The sequence below is a fragment of the Mobula birostris genome, chromosome 10, assembly GCF_030028105.1.
Source record: "Mobula birostris isolate sMobBir1 chromosome 10, sMobBir1.hap1, whole genome shotgun sequence".
Taxonomy (NCBI): domain Eukaryota; kingdom Metazoa; phylum Chordata; class Chondrichthyes; order Myliobatiformes; family Myliobatidae; genus Mobula; species Mobula birostris.
This window is the reverse complement of record NC_092379.1, coordinates 97076402-97098111: the sequence shown is the minus strand read 5'-3', so window position 1 is coordinate 97098111 and position 21710 is coordinate 97076402. Positions and strand designations below refer to the sequence as shown.

The window sequence follows — 21710 nt, the reverse complement described above, 5'->3', positions numbered from 1 at the left end:
AGTAACTTCTTTCTCATGCCCCAATCACACCCAACTAAGCGTCTGAGCACATTGAGCTTTTTTACTCTTATCTAGAATTTTATTTACATGCACCTTTTATGTTATCCTTGTGTCCATCCACGTACCTAGAAACTTTACCTCTGACTCTTCCTTAAGAGATTTACTGTGTAGCCTGAGATCAGTTGTTGGTGTAATGTCCCTTTTAGAAAAACAAATAACTTGAGTCTTTGCAACAGAAATTTTTAAACACTCACCGGTCCCTACTCCTCTACTTCATCGATAGCTGCCTGCATTTTCCTAACTGTATAACTTATATTCCTGCCTCTCTTCCACACGGCACCATCATCAGCATATAATGATTTGGAAATGTTTGAGCCAACATTTAAGAAAACATCATTAATCATATTAAAAAGGAGTGGGCTACACACACTCCTCGGTAAAGTCCCATTCTATAACTCATACTCCTGAGAAAATGTTGTTCCCACCCTAACTTGTATCTTTCTATCACATAAAAAATCTTAAATCCAATTTAACATTCTACCACCTATTCCTATCGTTTTGTGTTGTAACAGCAATCCTTGTGTCAATGACATACTGTATGCTTTCTCTACATCAAAGAAAATTGCTACCACTGATTCTTTAACTTGGACCTTACAAATATCAGATTCCAAACTTAACACTGAGTCCATGGTCATTCACCCTTTATGAAATCCAGTTTGGTATACACCTAATTTTCCACCACCTTCGGCAAAATAAGGAAGCTTACTATAACCATTCATTCCATTATCTTCCATACATGTGAAATTAGCAAAATAGGACTGTAACTGGAAGGATCTAATTGATCTTTACCATGGTTTCAGTTTAAGGATAACAACTGCTAATTTCCATGAAGGAGGAAGTTGCCATTTACCCCATATTGTATTAAAGAATTCCAAAACTAACATAAGTCATAAATTTGGTAACCATGTAAACTGAACCTTTTGACCATGTCTGGATGCTTTGATGCCTATGTTGCTGCTACATGATTGGCTGATTAGATATTTGCATTAACAAAGAGATCTGCAGGTGTACCTAATTAAGGGGGCTACTGAGTGTAGTTTCAGGGGAGGCCCATTTAAGTAAGCAAATTTTTTTTCCCTCAGAAGATTGGGGTTTTTGTAGTTCACAACCCTAGAGCACTGTAAAAGTATAATTAATGGATATATTCAAGGCAGTGATTTATAAACACCAAAATCAAAAGGAGTCAAATAGTACAGGGAGAGAGAAGGAAAGTCATGTTGAGGCCATAAATTAATTATCTGTGATGTTACTGAATGGTGGAGCTGGCTGAAATGGACAACTGACCGATTCTTGCTTCTGTTTCTTAGTCCTTATAAAAAGGAAGAATAAGACAAGATATTTGGAGCATAGTATGAGAATATGGAGAAAATAAAAATGGTGATTAGCACTGGATTAGTGTAAATGAATGGTTGATGGTTGCTGCAGACTTGGAGACCAGAGGATCTGTACTGAATTACTGTTTGACGCTGACTAATATCAAGCATTCCTTCAGGATTTAGTTAATATCAAGCATTCCTTCAAGATTCCATCTGTGTGATGTACTGACAGCTCATATCTTGCCATGTGTATATTTGCCAACATTAATTGTCATTTGGACAACAACCACAAGCACTGACTAGTTGAGGCAAAACTGCTGTAGTGATCTGTTCCAGCATTTTAGTATAACATCATATTGCACATTCTGATATTACAGAAGATTATACCCCACTGATGCCAAAAGTGGATTTTAGCTAAAGCATTTTGAGTACCAGTGGGTATAGAGTTTCATGAGAACTTAAAAACCTAGAGTAGATATGGACCCTGGTCCAGTTAACCATGTTGCAGTTTTCTTTTTAGGCATATGGACACCACCTGCTTCATCACGAAAGAGGCTAGCTCCTTCAACCACATTGCCTAATACTGACTGGAACCTGAGTGTCAGGCACAGCACTCCTGTGTCAGGAAGTATATGTAAACTTAAAGAGCCTTGCAGCCCAGGTGCTCTGAATTTGTCCCACATACAAGAATCTCCAAGTGAGTACCAGTCTGAAAAACCATCTGGAAAACGTAAATGTAAGACGAAGCATATAAGTGGGCCCTTATCATCAGAAGATGGTGCAAACAATCAAGGAAAGCACAAGGTAAACAATTTACAGGAGCTCTGTTTACAAGTTAGAAGACTGTGTAGCCACATTGTTTTGTGCCTTAATTAAAAGAAACATATGTTTAAAATGAGATATTAAGAAGGTTCACCAAAAGTTTCTTCAAAATTATAGCATTTGGAGGGGTTTAAGGTTAGAAATTCATTGAATGCTGCCAAGGCAGTGGTGGGCTGAAGAAAATTGGAAGTATGCAAACGGTCAAAGCCAAAGGAATTAAGAATTCATGTATCTTGCAGGGCCGATAATGTTAGTGATGATGAAGAATAAGGTCACTATGTAATTCAGGAATAGGGATGATTATTTTAAATTGGAGACATTGTGAGACATGGTGTGCTCTGCTTCAGGAGGGCAGAATGATGTACTGGGATACAGCAGTGGAATTGTAAATGGCAAGTTGGGGAGGGTCGAAGGGCAGTAGGTAGAGCATTAGAATAGTTTGATTGGGAGTAATTATAAAAAAAATCATAGGTTTTAAGTTGGTATTCAAACATTAAGACTTGTTTTATACACCTCCTTCAGTGTATAGCTGGGGGATGGGGTAGTGGAGATAAGCTCAAACAAGCAACTAAGTGCTCCCAATGATATGGGTTTCAAATGGCCTCTGACAACCAAGTCCAGCCCTTGACCTTCACATGTGGCTTAGCTATGAAGCCCAGCAGAATCGTTGTTTCTACTTACAGGAGAAGGGTCAAAGTTGGGGTATTGGCGCCTTAAACCAGTCGCTTCAGGCTGATGGGGCATGTCAGCCGTGGATGGCAACTTATCTAGGAGAAGGAAAACTCTGATCTCAAAACTCTACTGTGTTACGGCAATACCCACAAATGGGGAAGGCTTCGGGAGTAAACTCTGAGGAAACATCTGTAGCGGGGGTCCCTATGGCAGTCCTACGTTAAGTTCAACACTGGCAACTCCTCCGACCCTGCTGTGGCCAAATTGTATCAGTCAGTGCTGTTTCTGCTGTTCCTTTGGATTCATCAGCTGTGTGGAGAGGGGCAGCCTGCAACATGGGCAACAGCTTACTCTTCATATCGTACTGCCCTGGCTTGTGTATCACATAGACAGTTGAGACGCAACATCCATGGTCGACCCCAACCAATGGAGGGCCTAGATAGAGTACACAGTATATAATCCTAATCATGTTTTCTTTATTGTAAAAGAGATAGAGTTTATTTTAAATAAACCAAGGTAAAATCAACAATGTGTGGTAATAGACCCAGTACTATCTGCATCATTTCAAAGTTTAAAAAAACAGTGAAAAGAGCATATTGAGTTAACTGGTAAGGTTATATAATATAATTTATTTTTTGATCCATTAATTGATTTATTAAACATTTGTTTTGTACTAGATTAAAGTAAAGCAGAAACGCTCCCTGAAGCGCTTAGCATTAATGCTGGATTCTGATTGGAGCCCATCACCAAAGAAGAAACCTGATTATTCAGTCCGCTGGAAAAAGAGGACATCCTCGGTTACTCCTGTTAAACATGCAACAGGGTCACGGTCACCATCTGCTCAGGCAGAGACATCCACAGGACAGCAGTCTCAATCTGAAACAAGAAAATTAATTGTAAATAAGAATGCTGGTGAAACCTTGCTGCAGAAGGCAGCACGATTAGGCTATGAGGTAAAGTCTTTAATAGTATAATTTAATTAGTGATGTGTTTAGTTTTGTTAATAGTACTTATTTTTACATTCTTCCTTGCCCACATTGACTTACATACCTCTGTAATCAACAGATTGAAAAATGCATTGAGCATGCTCTAAATCCAGTTAATTTGATTCCCTAAATCCAGATGAGTTCTAATATCTAGATTAATGAGATAATCAAATTTGAAAAACAAAGCAGAACCAAACCAACCATTTCACCACATAAATTTTACTGACTCATTCTTCTTGTGCAGAGTGATTGGAATAACTTTTTTATATCTTTGTAATAGCCTGTAGAACACTTCTGACAGGATCCATTTGAGTTACTGGGGATTTCCATTTGTTTCTTTGCTGACTTCGTATTGATTTCCTATGTGTTGCGCTTTTGCAGACAGGAAGCATTGACGTAGATTGCAGCCTCTGTGTACTATATGCTGCAGTCTGTGGCCTTGATGTTCTCTCCAGCAGCCTGATGACAGCACAGGATCTGATCAGACTGCACCATACCAAAGGAAGGAGATAGAGGCCAGTTCCCAAACTGTGGCACTTAAACTTTTTCCTAGCCTACTTTACCCCCTACCTTGATTTATCCCTTGCTTTCCCCCACACATTTACCTCATCCACCTCCGCTGTATAGCTGCTACAGAGATACCTCCTCAAAATCACTGACTAGCTTAGGGCTGTGTGCAACTGAAACAGCAGATATTTTGTTTTTATTTGTCAATGTTGATTTAGCACTTAATGCTTCAGGAAAAGTAGATGCAGTTCAACTTGATTTTAGTATTTCCGATGTTAGCCTAGTAAGCGGTGTATTTCTAAATATTTTGCATTTTCAGTGATTAAATTACAAGCTTTTCATCTTTGGGTTCTATTTTCAAATCGGTATGTTGAGCTGAAAGTTTAATGTTTGTGTGCAAGTATGCTACGTAAAGAGGGTCTGAATCTAGTTCTAAGCAAATGTGGATCCTCAAGATGAATTTATTTCTATGCCAGTTCCATTTTGCTAAAAAAGGAAAACTGATCCCAGTCTGAAGGATCACAAAGCACATCAGAATGTCTTGGAAATTTTTTAAATTGTGTAGCAGATTTGAATATGGTATGGAAAGCTTTGCTTTGCTACTGACCATGGTGAACACCAATACTCAATGCAACACTGAGTTCCCAAAATGGATATATTATGAGGACTGAGAAACCTGGCTAAGTCCTGATGATTCTGAAGGCATCTCCACCCAGTTTATACTTCCACTATTGTTTTTTGAAGTTGAAGTGAAATTATCTTACTTCCTGACAGTAACCAATTGGTATTACAAGTAAGAAGCACTCTGGTTCTATTTAAATTTGTTGACTGTATTAAAATGTAAGTGAAGTGAGGAAAAAAAAACAGAAGAGGAAATACCTTCAAGAACCCTATTAGATGTGAGTCCTTATGGTAATCGGACACATTGCCAAATTAAACATTAGTTAGGTGCTAATTCAAATTATTGCTGACTAGCTAAATAATATTTGCAGTTTTTCTTGACTGTTCCTATAATATTACCGTTGAAAATAATTTAGACATTAATAGTGATTATCTGATAAAATTAAAATTCTTTTTCACAAAATCCTCTTGTGAACTAGCTTTAACTGTTGTAGTATACATGAATTGCCACAAGGGATCACTGTTGCATTTGTAGTACTAACTGTCGGTTGCAGGATACAGCAATTTCAGATAAAACCAGACAGTAGATTCTAAGTGCAACACATTTTAAAATTTAACTTACATATTGGATGTTTCAAAACTCAGTGAGAAATTCATTCACAAGTACAGTAGTCTGTTGGTTCAATTCCCTTTATACATTTGTACGTTCTTCCCGTGACCATGTGGGTTTCCTCCAGTGCTCCAGTTTTCTCCCACAGTTCAAGGATGTTTAGGTAGTAGGTTAATTGGCCATTGTAAATTATCCTGTGATTAGACTAGGATTCAATTGGGGGATTGCTGGGTGATGTGCCTCAAAGTGCCTATTCTGTGCTGTATCTAAATAAGTAAATAGACAGTGAGACACATGAATTATCAGTTGCCAGCAGCCTAGTTTCTGTAATATTGGAAGCATTTTATCTCCCAGTGCTGATGCTGCTGCAACTTTTAACACGGAGTTATCATATCTAGAATTAATCATGTGCCATTGTTCAATTCAGTACTATGCAATTGGAAACGCATTTATCATTTGGTGAATTCATCTACAACGCACATGTCAATGCATAAGAAACTCAACACAGTACAAGATAAAGGAACTAGTTTGTTTGATGTACCATCCACTATCCAAAATATTTGTTCTGTTTACCATTTTTGCACTGAACCATCTACATAATGATATTTGCTTTGGCTTTACACCTGCAGCCTCTACAACGAACAGTGGTCAGTTGGATATACTGCCACTTTGTGGCTTCTGTCCAATTATTTTTTAATTTCAAAATTAGACTTTATTGGTGTTATAAAATAAATGTACAAAGGAAGAGACAGTGCCAACAACTTTTGCATTCATGGTCAGCACATTCTGTGGTGTGAACTCTGAAGAAAAACACAGTAAACATAGCATCATTGCCTCATTCCCTCATTCATTGTTGGAGGTGTTTTCCATCCAACTCTGACCCTCCATGTACGATAGAGAAAGGAACCTACATTGTGGTCCTTCTCCACAGAGCCTTAGCATTGCTTCACAGAGTTTCATTACATCCCTTAGCACGTACTCCTGTAGAGTGGATCGTGGTGGTCAGCAGCATTCTGTTGCTGACGCCTTGCTATGCTGCATGACCAACAAGTTTTGGAGATCCTCACCAAGCTGATGATGTTCCAGCAGTACGTGATGTCTGTCTCAGTGTGTGTCTCCATAGGACCAGGATTATTTCATACAACCCATTGAATTTGCTCTGTCATTCAATGATGCCTGATTTATTTTCCCTCTCAATTCCATTAAGCATTCCTGCTGTAATAATTGACACCCTTACTCATCAAGAACCTATCAACCTTTGCTTTGAAAATACCCAGTGATTTGGCATCCACAGCCGTCTGTGGCAGTAAGTGCCACAGATTCACCACCCTCTGGCTAAAGAAATTCCCCTTTTCTGTTCTATTGGGATGTCTCTTTTCTGAGACTGGGCTGTGTCCTCTGGGCCTACTGTTCCACTATTGGAAACGTCCTCTCCATGTCCACTCTATCTCGGCCTTTCAATATTCAGCAGGTTTCATTGAGAGTCCCCCCTCATTCTTCTAAGCTCCAGTGAGTACTGGCCTGCAGCCATTTAACACTTCCCATACATTAACCCTATCATTGTCATGAACCACCTCTGGATCTTCTCCATGCCAGTACAATTTTCAAAAGGGGCCCAAAACTGCTCACAATATTCCACAAATGCCAAAATGAGGCCACTCAGCACCTCATATTCCATCTCAATGCCCTCCAACCTGGTGGCGTGAAAATTGATTTCTGTAGCTTCAGCTAATTTCTCCCCGCTCCCCTTCTTTCTTTATTCATTCTGCATTCCCACTGCCCCCCCCCCCCATTATCCCTTATTTTCTCAGCCACCTATCAACCACCTTCTAGTGCCCTTCCTCCCCCCCTTTTCTCCTATGGTCCATAAGATCTCCGATTCCCTAATGAGCAATTAGCTCATGGACCCCTGATTTCTTCCTCTTCTACTCAACCAGATTTATATTCTTCTTCCTATATGTCGATTTGTTACCACCTTTGACTTGGCCAACAACAGTGAACTTAAATATGGCATTGGAGCTATTCTTAGCCTCACAGTCATAAGTAGGAGTGGAGCAAGGGGCTAAGCACACAGCTTTGTGGTGTATTTGTGCTGTTGATGATGATGGAGGAGACGTTTTTGCTAATCATTACTGACTGGGGTCTACAAGTGAGGAGATTGAGGATCCAGATGTATAAGGAAGTATCGAGATCTAGGTCTTGGTGCTGCTTGTTTAGTTTTAAGAGGATGATGGTGTTGAATGCTGAGCTGCAATCAGTGAAGAATAGATTAATGCATGCTCCTTCACTGGCTAGATGTTCCAGAGCTGAGTGGAGAGCCGATGAAATAGTATCTGCTGTTGACCTGTTGTGACAGTAGGCAAATTGGAGTGCATTGAAGTTATTTCTTAGGCAAGAGTTATATGCGTCATGCTCCAACAGGAACTTCTTAATCAGGAAGTCCCTGGTGAAGGGGTTCCCTTCTCTGACACTCTTCATTGTCACCTGACAGTATTTCAATCTCCTGTTCTCCTCCGAGGCACTCATCACTGCAGCCATCCTGGCTGGTTATTGCAGGTTAATTGATGGAAAGTGGTAATACCCGTAAAATGTTGGAGGAACTAAGCAGATTAGGCAGGATCCATGGAAATGAATAATCAGTTGACATTTCAAGCTGAGACCCTTTATCAGGACTGAGAAGGAAGAGGGAAGACACCAGGATAAAAAGATGGGGGAGAGGAAGGAGGCTAGATGGAAGGTGCTAGGTGAAGCTAAGTGGGTGAGAAATGTAAAGGGCTGGAGGGGAATTGGTTGGTTCTTTTGTTGAGACAGAGCGGAGAGCTTTGAGGCCTTCTTGATTGGGGATAGAAGTATATAGGGACTGACCATCCCTGGTGAAGGTGAAGCAGTCAGGGCCAGTGAACTGAAAATTCCTGAGATCAGGGGCATGAGAAGTGTTGCAGATATAGATGGAAGGGACTGAACTATGGGGGGATAGAGTGGAATCGAGGTATGAGGATGTGGGTTCAGTAGGGCTGGAGCGGGCAGAGACATCAGACCTACTCGGAATGTCTGGTTTGTGGACCTTGGGTAGGATCCACACCTACATCAGCAGGTTAAGCTCTCATTAGGTAGCCACTTGATTATGAAGAACCATCATTGTCTTCCTTCAACGTCACTGTTCGAGTTCACCCACAAATTGGCTTTGTTGATCAACCTTGATAAGTGTCTTGGCATCTTGGCCCTGTGACCCCTGCCAGTTAAGTACTTTGAATTTGATGGGAACAAAACCTACACCCAGGAGAAAGTGTTCCAACTCCCCATGATGGTTGGGAACTTTTCAGTACACTATTTCTCAATCACAGACAAAAGAAATGATCCTCAAAAATATAGGTGCAGGTCCAGTCTGCACTCCATCCTGGTTTGGAAATATCGTGCTGTTCTCTCCTTATCACTGGACATGAATTTTGGAACATTACTGCATCGGATTGTGAAAGTGCCTTCACTAGAAATTCTGCAGTTGTTCATTCGTCACTACCTTCTGAAAGACAATAGGTTTTAGGCAATAAATGCTGGCCTTGTTAACAACGCCCTCTTTCCAGAAATTGAATAATTTAAAACTATATGACAGAGGTGATTTCTGGGTCATTTTGCATGGATCCAAAATATCACTGGGCATCTCCTAACCTGACCTGCACCTATGCAACCAAACCAGAACGGGATCAGATTGTATTGTTCTCCATGAAATGCTCTTTTTGAAGCATGTCCAGGAAAATGAAACCACTTTATGCTAAGAGAGATACTCATCTACTCTGTCAGGTGGTCCTTAATAATTCTGAAGCAGGCAACATAACTATAATGAATGACTGCTTCTGCATGAGTCTTCTGTGCTGTCAGGAGCCATGACTTAAAACTTTGGATGTTCCCATGCAGGAGCTGCACATCTTTGATGCCATTGTCCGGGGTTCTTCATTGTGTTACCAATGTAAAACCCAGCAAGGAAATCAGGGAATTGATGGAGTTTACAATAAATTAACGATTTTACCTTCCAAGTGACTTTTCAATTAAGTTGAGCTTTAAAAAGTGAACAAAAATATATTCCATTTATATTGCAACTTTCTCTACGTTAGACTCCACTGAAGTGGATTAGAGCCAATGAAATGCTATTTAAGTAGGACAATATGGAAGGAAGCCATAGCTTAGTACAATCAATAAAAGGATTTTTAAAAATGTTAAGAATAGAGAGTTTGAATAAGTCAGACCTTGTAACTTGGTAGGCGCAAAACCACTTCGGTAGCCTCTTTGCCAGAATGTAAACCCAGACCAGGGAAATGACATAATAGTGTGTTCTTTTCACTTGTGATTCTACAGATTTGACACAATGTTAATTGAAGTTCATCCTGAATTTGCAGGATTAAATGTCTGCAGGTGAACTTAATACATGAAATCTTCATTCTTGATCTGTCATTTTCAACACATAATCAGAACTAAAATGTACAGCACACCTTTTTATTAAATTAAACTATCTTTTAGTAATGTAGAATTTTAATGTGTGTTTCTATTTTCACACATCCAAATGAAGCATATTGTTTTCTTTATGAAATTATCATCTTGGCCTTGTAGATTTCCTCTCAACTGCATGTATTGAAATATTAGATATTCTCCGGTAGAATAAATTGCCACAACTAACTAATTGGAAAGAGGTGAACGGGGTAATTGTTACTCCAAAAGTTATCTGGAGAATACTTACAATTAAGCACTTTTCCATTTAAGATAAGTTTCTGAAATTAACTTCCTCTGGACATTTTGCTCAAGAATGAGATACTAATTTCTGAGATAGAAGGTAAAAGAAAATTTTGTTAATTAATTAAAATTGTGAAAATGGGTAAGAATGTGGGATTGGGCATTATAAATAAATTCAAAATATTTAAATGTTTGGGAGAAAGAAGGATATACCAAGAAAGAGGTGGGCAGATTTTAAAATGACAAACTTATGAAGTTTTTGAAACAGGTGATTGTTATTATAGTGATTTTAGTTATTTGAATGACTAGGAAACATTGTGTAAATTTTTGCTGCATGTTAATAAGTGTTACTGAAAAATATTATTCATCTGTTGACAGGTCCCTGTTGCTGAGTGGAGGATAAGAGTTTGGGGAAGCTAAGCTGTTGCTTACTTTTTAGTAAATTTTATTAGTAAATAAAATATACTACCAAGTTAAATTATTTATTAAAATAAAAATGCCAGAACATCTAGGTTTGATATGTTATCCATGGGAAGTAGCTGATTTATGCACCAGAGGGAGTAGTGGCAGCCTTAGCATCCTAGAGTGCATGGAAAGTAAACCATTTAGATATGACATCAAACCATTTCAGTGCAAAATGTGTTGGTGCAATGAGAAAAATAGCATTGGCCATAATAAAAGGCCCAATAACATAATTTACGTTTATCCTTTCAGTTGATTGAAACTTCTCAGATGAAATAGGGTCAGTGAAATACATTACTATTTTATTTACAAAGCAAGATCCCTTGAAACCCCTTCCCTCTCACCTTAAACTGGTTTTTGCCTACCATGGGAATCAGGCATCTACCATCTATGCCCTTCACAATTTTATAAACCTCTATCATGCCACCTTTCAACTTCCTTCGCTTTGAAAACAGACCCAGCTCATCTAATCTCTCTTTATAATTCAAACTTTACAATTCAGGCAACATTCTTGTGAATCATGTCTATACCCTCTGGCTTAATCACACCCTTTCTATTCATGTGGTAACTAGGTCTGCTCATAATGCCCCATGTGTAGCCTAACCAGCATTATGTACACAATATCGCAACTATTATGCTCAAGACATCGGCTAATTAAGGCAAGCATGTCTATGTCTTTCTCACCATCCTGTCTACCTAAATTGCCACTTGCACAGAATTATATATTTGTTACTCCAAGGTCTCTCTGTTCACAACATTCCCCAGGGTCCTCCCATTCATATGTATAATCTGTGACTGAGTCATAATTATTACTTCATAAATAAGAAAATATTCCTTAAAACCAGCCAGAATTTCTGTAACAACCTCATAAACATGATTGAACATCTTTTAAAAAAATGGAAGTTGTAAGTTAATACTAATATGATACAAATGTAAAGATGTAAATTTTGTTCTGCTGTTCCATTCAGATGTTGTTTTCTCTTTGTACAGGATGTGGTTATCTACTGTTTGGAGAATGAAGTGTGTGATATCAATCACCGGGATAATGCAGGCTATACGGCGCTGCACGAAGCCTCCGCACGTGGCTGGCTTGACATTGTCACACGGCTTCTGGAGCATGGAGCAGATGTAAACTGCAGTGCCCAGGATGGTACCAGGTAGGAATGACATATGTATTTTACAGTTGTGAATCTTTGTTGATTAAGGGTATAAGTTGGAAAATGAAATGGTTTTCAATATTGGTATCAAGCAGTCACAGCTTATTTAATCAGAGAATAAACCTCCCTTTGTTCTTCAATAAATCCATTTATTACACATAGCCCATCATTTCTACAACTGCCTCCCTTGTCTTCTATTTAGGACAGTGCATCTGCCACGTAGCATCGAATCCCATAAAAGGGTAATGCAGGGTGTAACACCTTTATCATCTCAACTAACAACTTGTCTTCCATGTGCACTTCAAATAAGTGATCTAAAAGAGTAAAGTGAATGCAGATGTACTATTTTACTTTAACAACATCCTTGTTAGCTGACGTTAATTGTTCTACCTTCTCAGTTAATTCCCACATCCTTTAAAATTTTCTTTATCATTCTTCTCTTCAAAATAAAATTATTGACCTTTCTACCTAGCGATTACTGCTGCATCTCCAACTTCTTTCCTCTCTAATATTTTGTTTTAAACTTGTCACCATTTTATAAAGAACCCTTTGGTTGAATCCCTCCAGACAAGTTTTTACCCTTACCGCTGTACCAAATGAACTATAATCAAAATAAGTTATGATACGCAATTGTGACAAAAGTAAACTATCTTTTCGTGCCTTTTTAGACCTTACAGCCTTCGATATGGTTAATTACCATTCTCCTCCAATTCTTGTCATATATACCCGATGACATTTTGTTTATCTGATTTCATTCTTTCTTGTGCATTTGTAGTCTTGGTCTTGCCAGTAATGGCTTTTCTTACCACACCTGTATTGTTCTTCTTGGTGTCCTTTGATAATGTATCCATGGCTCCATTCTGTTTCACATGTACATGTTATCCACTTGCCACATCATCAAAAAACTTGACATTTTCCACTTGTACACTGACGACATCCAGCTTCACCTCATCAGAACTTTTTTTATCCTCCAGAGTCTCAGAGTTATTAGCCTGTTTATTTGACATCCGGTAGAAATGTGCAGAAATTTCCTCCAACCAAACATAGATTTTCTTCCCTGGACATCATCTTCATGTCGGTCCCTGGCAACATAAATTGTACCTCTGCGACATTGCCTAACTTCAATTCTCCATAAGCTCATGTGCTGCTGATATCCTTGTCTATGCCATTGTAATTTCCAGAGTTAACGATTCCATTGCACTTTGGTAGTAGAAATAAATGTGCGGACTATTTTCTAAATGGGGAGAAAATCCAGGAACTTGAGATGCAGAGGGACTTGGGAGTCTTTGTGCATTACACCCTCAAGGTTAACTTGCAGGTTGAGTCAGTGGCGAGGAAGGCAAATGCCATATTAGCATTCATTTCAAGAGGTCTAGAATGCAAGAGCAAGGATGTAATGCTGAGGCTTTATAAGGCACTGGTGAGGCCTCACCTTGAGTATTATGAACAGTTTTGGGCCCTTCATCTTAGAGAAGATGTGTTGGCAAAGGAGGTTCACGAGGCTATTCCAGGAATGAAAGGGTTACCATACAAGGAACGTGTGATGGCTCTGGGTCTGTCCGCGCTGGAATTCTGAAGGCTGAGGGGCATCTCATTGAAACTTTTTGAATGTTGAAAGGCCTAGATAGTAGATGTGGAAAGGATGTTACCCATTGTGGGAGAGTCTAGGACAAGAGGGTACAGCCGCAAGATAGAGGGGTGCCCATTCAAAACAGAGATGTGGAAAAATTTCTTTAGCCAAAGGGTGGTGAATTTGTGGAATTTGTTGCCGTGTGCAGCTGTGGAGGCCAGGTTGTTGGGTGTATTTAAGGCAGAGATTGATAGGTCCTTGACTGGACAGGGCATCAGAGGTCGGGAACTGGGGTTGAGGAGGAGGGAAAAAAGGATCAGCCACGATTGAATGTTTGGAGCAGACGCGATGGGCCAGATGGCCTAATTCTACTCCTATGACTTATGGTCTTATGCATTCCTAGCTGTCCTCCCTCATTCTAACATGAAGTATATAAACTTGAGTTCATTGAGAAAAAGTGTGTTGCTTATATTTTAACTCAAATGAAGATTTGTATAGCCATCACCCCTGTTCTTGCTGAGTGACATTGACTCCCAGTTAAACAAAATATGCTTAATATCTTGTCTTAAGTTTATTTAGTGCTTTTTATCCCTCTGATTCTCTGCAATCCCCTCCAGCCCAACATCCCTCTGAGAAAAATGAGCTCTCAGTTCTGGCTCTTTCATCATATAATACCTTAAGACTGATATATGTCCCACAAACTACGTCTATTAAACCATGTTAATATTTATCCCAGCAAATTAATATTAACTTAACCCTACGACTTTTGGTGAAAAGTGGGGGAAGGGTGTGATCCTATTTGAGGTCACACTCGTACTGAATCTGCAGCTTCAGATGCTGCGAATATGCATCCAGTTTCAAACTGTGGGCTTCATTTACAACAACTCAAGAAATCAAGGACAGAAGATGGGTAAATTTGCAAGTCGTACCTGACCAATAGAAAGACTTCATATTGCCCATCCCCTATAGAGTTTTGACAGCCAATTAAGCCATGCAACTGTAAATAAAACATTTTCAATAGTAGAAAATACTATTAAACCACTAAATATTTTTCATTAAATTCAATTAAATGAAAAATATGTAAATTATTTGAAACTGTCCCAGATTTTATATGCTACCAGAGGCAGAGTTCTGAATGTTCAGATCTCATAGGAAGTTTGAAACTTCCTTGTTTGCCTGAATGGCATTTGAAATGTTTCAGATTGTCAGTCGGGCCTTCTCTATAAAATAACTTATGTACCACTAAATTAGGTTATTAATTTTCTTAACAAAAGAGAATTGGGGTATTTTTAAAAAATTGTTTTAAATTATTTTCAGTTTTTATTCAAGAATTACAAATCAAAACAAAACAAGATGTTCTATATTTTTCATCCACTATGATCATATCAGTTACTCGGACTAAACCCAGTCTGAACCTACAGTAAGTGATGAAAGCAAAGTTGGTTTAAACTGGATCTCGGTTTGAAGAGACAGTACTGATGCAATGATAATCTCTTCACTCCAAGAATTTTTCATTTACGTAGATTCAATAAGGTTAGCTCACTTCCAAGTAAATAGATAGTTAAACAAAGAAAGCTTCCATTTATTTTGAAACTCAACTATGTGTTTAGGTTTGTGGATTTGGTTGGGAAGGGCAGCACTTACTGTCCATATCTAATTGCTCTTGACAGAAGTGGTTGTAATCCATTACCTTCAATCGCTACTTTCCTTCTAATGAAGCTATTCCTACAGTGTTCAGTTTAAAAGTCCTAGGATGTAGATCCAGTGACAATGAAGGATTTACAGTATATTTCAAATTATGATGGTTTCTAATTATGACTTGGAGGGAAACATGCAGGTGATGTTACTTACAGATGCTAGCTGCTCTACTCTTCCATGGTGGTAGACATTGCAGGTTTGGGATTTGTTATTGGGATAGCTTAGACAGTTGACCACATTTTACAGGTGATGCAGACTACAGCTATTGTATACAGGTAATGTAGAGAACGTATGATTAGGATAGTGGATAAGATTCTAAACAAATAGCCACTTTGTCCAGGATGGTATTGAGCTTGGGACTACATTCATCCAGTTAAGGCAGTATAGTCCATCACATTCCTGACTTGTTACCTGCAGAAAGAGAAGAGTTTTCAAATGTCAGGTGCAGAATATCCAGCCTTTGATCCATTGGAGTTTTGTTCAGTGGTGACTCCCGAGATTTTGATGGTTGGGGATTTAGCAATCATGGTGACATAGGGTATGAAGGGTAGGTAGTTAGTCTGTCTTGTTGGTGATAGTCATTGCCTGGCATTTCTTTGGTGTGAATAATGCTACTTACTAGCCCAATCATATGGGTATTCAAATTTGCTGCAGAGTTGTAAATAGAATTGAATGTTGAGTGAGCATCAGCAAGGATCTCCATTTCTGATTTTGTGATGGGAAGTAGATCAGCTGTAGATGTTTGGGCTTAAGACAATACCCTGAGAAACTTCCGCAGTGATGTCCTCGGGCTGAATGTTTATTCACAATTGTCTTTCTTTGTATGAGGTATCACTCTTAATCACTGGAGGGTTTTTTTTGCCCTGTGTTGTGCATTGTTTTCTGTTATCTTGAACTCCTGATGGTCCCATTCAAGTCAAATGCTTTCTCAGGACATAACTCACTCCATGTCTAGAATTCAGTTCCCTGGTCCATGTTTGGACCAAGGCTATGATGAGTTCTGAGTTTAACTGATCCTGTTGAAATCTAAACCGGGCACTGGTGAGCAGATTATTGTTGATCAACAATTGGTAGCGTCGAAGATACTGCCTTTCCACATTTTGCTGATTATTAGGAGTAGACTCATTGTGCAGTAATTAGCCAAACTGAATGTGTTCATTTCAGCATTAATAGAATATCACTGATGGAATAAATTTCCTCTGCAATATCCCACGGTAACACGGGCTTTACCCAGGCATATTCAGGATGCTTTCTCTCCAATTAAGACAATTGTATATGATATAAAATTTTTAATGTGTTACTGCTTAAGTTATTCTTCAGTTATCATTGTGATATTTATAATTATGATTTTTAAATAGCTGTTAATATAGCTGGAGTGGCCAGTTAAGTATGGTTTCAAATGTAATTTATTGCATTTTTGTTACTTCTTTAGACCTATTCATGATGCTGTTGTGAATGACAACTTGGATGTTGTCCATGTTCTTCTGTCATATGGTGCAGATCCCACCCTCGCTACCTATTCAGGTCAGACAGTTCTGAAGATGACTCATAGTGAGCCCATGGAACATTTTCTTATAGGTATGTATGTAAACTATATGTTTAATATTTACACTTATAATCTTTCATTTTACCCAGAAACATAAAATGTATGTTTTCTATATCTGATCATAACTTGCAATTAAAAGAACAAATTATAAATAATTCTTACTATTGTATTATTGTTTAAGAAGGTACTTTGAATGAACAGAATGGATGGCACACATATACAATTAATTACATCACATCCAGCACCTCAGCCAGTACCTAGCTTGGCAATTCATATTACTCCCCAGTACTAAACACAAATCCTCATTATCCATAGAGATAAAGATTTATTGTAGATAACAAGAGGTGGGATCCAGAAGAAAGCAACACACATCAAAGTTGCTGGTGAACGCAGCAGGCCAGGCAGCATCTAGGAAGAGGTACAGTCGAAGTTTCAGGCCGAGACCCTTCGTCAGGACTAACTGAAGGAAGAGTTAGTAAGAGATTCTTACCAAGATCTCTTACTAACTCTTCCTTCAGTTAGTCCTGACAAAGGGTCTCGGCCTGAAACGTCGACTATACCTCTTCCTAGAGATGCTGCCTGGCCTGCTGCGTTCACCAGCAACTTTGATGTGTGTTGCTTGAATTGCCAGCATCTGCAGAATTCCTGTTGTTTGGATCCAGAAGAAACTTTGCTCTGTACCCAGTATACCAAGTCAGCACACATATGCCCTGTAATGGTATAAAAGCATTAACACGCTTTAAAAAAAATACATGAAAGTGTTCAAGTACCTAAAAGGAAATGATCTTGCTTAACAAATTCTTTCAGTTGAGTGTGTTAATGTTTACAATCAGTGGTTGGTTTTGAACTCACAAGGTTCTCTTTTTGAATAATGTACAATAGATAGTCCTTTGATGGGATACTTTTGCAGGCAACTAATTATTTCTCATGTTTGCATGCATGGATTCATGACCTCATGAGTATGTGAAGCAGAGCACAGCAAATTAGTGGACAGTACGGATCGAGTGTATTGTTCAAGGTGCTGACTGTCAGTAAAGACATTGAACTTTGACATTGTCTCCTTGTTGAAGTGTGTGATACAACATACTGCTGAAAGCGTTCTTAAATAAGACTATCAAAATTAATTAACTGCCCACTTAGTCCGACAGTTTCCACAAAACAATAACTGCATTTCAAAATTGCTTGATTAAACCTTTTATACTTGGAGTTTAATAAAAATGAATAGTAATTCCTTACCTCTTTCTCCTTAGACCATAAGACGTAGGAGGAGAATTAGGCCATTTAGCTCCTCCATTTCATCATGGCAGATTTATTATCCCTCCCTTCTTCAAGAGTTGAGTGACATTTGCAATTTTCCAGTTCTCTGAACCCATGTGAGAATCTTGTGATTCTTGAAGGATCATTACTAATGCCTCCTCACTCTCTTCAGCTACCTCTTTAAGAATCCAGGAATGTAGTCTGCCTGGTCCAGGTGACTATCTACCTTCAGACCTTTCAGTTTCCCAAGCGTCTTCTCCTTTATAATAGCAGCTACACTCACTTCTGTCCTCTGACGCTCTCAAATTTCTGGCATACTGATAGTGTCTTCCACAGAAAGAACTGCCGCAAAATATTTATTAAGTTCGTCCGCCATTTCTTTGTTCCCCATTACTATGTATGCAGCGTCATTTTCCAGTGGTCCAATATCCACTCTCACCTCCCTTTTGCTCTTTGTATATTTGGAAAAAATGTTTGGTATCCTCTTTGATATTTTTGGTTAGCTTAACTTTATATTTCATCTTTTCTCTGCTTATGTTTTTTTAGATGTTTTTGGTGGATTTTAAAAGCTTGCTAATCCTCTAACTTAAAAATTTTTGCTATATTATACACCTTCTCTTTTGCTTTTATGCTGTCTTTGACTTCCCTTGTCACCCATGGTTACTTCATTCATCCCTTTTTTTGTCTTTGGGATGTATCTATTCTGCGCCTTCTAAATTGCCCTCAGAAACTCCAGCCATTTCTGTTCTGCTGTCACCCCTGCTAGCGTCATCCTCCAATCAACTTTGGCCAGCTCCTCTCCAATGCTTTTGTAATCCCCTTTATTCCACTGCAATACTGATACATCTGACTTCTCCCTCTCAAGCTGCAGGGTGAATCTATCATATTGTGATCATTGTCTCCCATGGGTTCTTTTTCCCTTAAGCTCCTTAATCGAATCTGGTTTATTCAGAACATCCAATCTGAAATTGCTTTTTCCCCCAGTGGGCTCAACCACAAGTTGCTCCAAAAGGCTATCTCGTAAGCATTCAACAAATTCCGCTCTTGGGATTCAGCAACAACCTGAGGAAGTATTAATGAAAGGAATAGGAACACTTCGGGGCATGAAAGCAAAGATTGAGATTGAGAAAAATGCATATCCAAAATTTCACAAAGCCAGGCCAGTGCCATAGACAATCCATCCTACAGTAGAGGCAGAGCTGAAAAATCTGGAGTAGACTGGGGTCCTGTCAAAGGTGGATTGGAGTGAATGGGCCACGCCTATTGTTCCAGTGATGAAGAAAACCTCCAGCACAAAACCAGGAAAACCAAGCAAAGTGCGCACATGTGGTGACTTTAAAGTGGCTGTTAACCCAGCTCTCCGCACAGTACAGTATCCTCTACCTTAAGGGTCGCCAACTTGTCGATCGCGATCGACCGGTCGATCTTTGAGACTTTCCCAGTAGATCCCGAAAAAAAATCAAAAATAAGTACACAAATACTGTTGTAATGTGAGCATTATAAAACTAAGTAATACTAATTAGGTTAATAGTAATATAGCAATACTTTTGCTACAAAGCTGCTTGTAAAGAGAAGTTGTTTCTGGGTTGCGGGGTTTTAGTTCTGTTCTTTCTGCCTAGTGCGCATGTGTGTAGCACCCCTGCCATGAAGTGCGTTTTCAGCTTAGCTCGTGCTGCATCAAAGTGACCAATTAAATTAGATACGCAGTGGTCCCCAACCACCAGGCCGCGAAGAATGCAGCAGTACAGTGGTAGTCGGAGTGCAGCCAGCACATCTTTAAGAAAAAAGCCGAAATAAACAAGTTAATTAATTACGTGCCCCTAAAAAAAACAAAAAAAAAATAGTTGATGCACTTTTAAAATAAAAGAGGAGGAGTGTACCCTATAGCCTACTGTATAATATTGGACTATTTTATGTCATAGTAACACGTTATTGAGCATGTGCTATTAGGCGCATATTGATCTATATATATGTGTTCAGTTCGGATTCCGTAAGTAAAAAGCCCATTAACTTAGCTCCGGTCTCTAGCGTTTTAATTTATAGTTTTGTTGTGTAACCCAGCCACATACACAACAAAAAGCTTCCCAATATCCAACTTCCCACTCAATTTTGCTACCTTCCATGCCCTTTCCTCGGCTTTTATACAGTCCTTAACTTCCCTTGTCAGCCATGATTGCCTTCCTCTGTGATTCATTTTATATATTGAAATTGAATCGTGTCGTGCACAAAAGTGTCTTTGTGTTATCCATATTTTAAACGTTATTTTTTTCCTCAAATTCGGGATTTGTCTGGTTATAGAATAACAATAACATTAAGTGACATTTACACAAATCTTTATCATATTAATAACATTTTAACAGATTTCAAAGAGCATAAACTAACATTTGATCCCAAACATATGTTAGGACGGATAACAAACGGGTTGATCAATTAAGTTGATTTTTAGTTGTGATTTGAAGAAGGAAGTAGAAGCAGAGAATTTTATTCAGGGAATTCCAAAGGTGGGACATCGTACTGGAATGTATCAAATGATTAGAGGGGAATGCAGAGATAAGAAATTTCACGGTCCAGAAAGCTTTGAAGGCAAGGGTGAGAATTTAAAACTATTGAGTGTAGAAATTCGAATGTGAAACACCAGTTTTTAAAAGCATGATGAAATTCAGAATCATTTTTTATCCTGGAGTAGATCATATTTGTAAAAGTTTCTGGATTAAAATTTGTGGTAATTTGTGTGTGATCCACTTTACTATGCTTTAATGGCCTCATGGGTTATCTATTCATTTCTGCCCATGTAACTCGCATGGAGCACTCTTAGCAGAACTCTGAGAACTTAAGGGTTTGTTTTTGCTTTACTCATGATTTAAAACTTTGTTTTAATGAATCTGGAAACATGTCTATATTGCTGTAAGACAGCATATTGTTCAAGCACTTTTCAAGGACCAAGAAGGGTGCTACAACTAGCAGTGAGTTTTTGCCGCTACTTAGCTACTAAACTACCTGTTTACTGAATGTCTCTATAGTGACACCAGTAGCAGCACTCTATTACTGGTGGCTTTAGCATAAACATGGCAGGGTATGTGGAGAGCATCAGCGACCTCAAGCAGGAGATTAAAAAAAAACAAGCTCCTTCTGTAAAGAGTCTATTTTTTAACATTCTTCAGAAACACTATGGCCACAGTATTTGCAAGTTCAGGCTTTTAAAACCTGCCCTCATAGAGCTATGTGACCTCCAGCTGCACTTTCATTGCTGGACTGCGCTCTGGAGCTAAGGTAAAGGTGAAAGGCTACAGGTTCATCCCAGACAGTTGCAGCAACAAATCTAAGTCCTGTTTCTTTACTTGTTGCTCGCATCTGCAAGAGAAGTCACTAAGATTCTCTTTCTGTGTAAAGGTATGATTTAATCTGTATGATTTATGTCAAAAGGAGGAGGCAGCTTAGATACCACTATTGCTGGTTTCCTATGAGTTCAGCCCACGATTGATTCTGCTCCTGTGCCCATGATGGTTCTGATGAATAAGCCAGACTTTTTCATCCAGAGAGTGTGCTTCCGCTTACTAAGCATACAGCTGGTATAGATCATGAAAGGACCCTCCTGCTAGTCAATGGCATGGTTTCTGGCTATATTAACAATATTGGTAATATACAGGATCTTAAGATCTAACCTCTGCTTTATGGATGCTTACATTAGTTTGTTGTATTAATCA

The 21710-nt window shown here is 38.8% G+C and overlaps 1 protein-coding gene across 5 annotated transcripts in view; it reads left to right on the top strand.

Annotated features, from left to right (window-relative positions):
* The window catches only part of LOC140204187 (BCL-6 corepressor-like protein 1), a 221285-nt gene that overhangs the window by 176958 nt on the left and 22617 nt on the right, over positions 1–21710 (top strand). For 4 of the 5 annotated variants that reach the window (XM_072270658.1, XM_072270660.1, XM_072270661.1 and 1 more), the window contains 4 exons: positions 1870–2180; positions 3548–3823; positions 11769–11935; positions 16636–16781. In XM_072270658.1, coding sequence (XP_072126759.1) covers positions 1870–2180; positions 3548–3823; positions 11769–11935; positions 16636–16781 — 900 coding nt within the window. The remainder of the gene's footprint in view (positions 1–1869; positions 2181–3547; positions 3824–11768; positions 11936–16635; positions 16782–21710) is intronic. The other variant, XM_072270659.1, reaches the window with a different exon arrangement.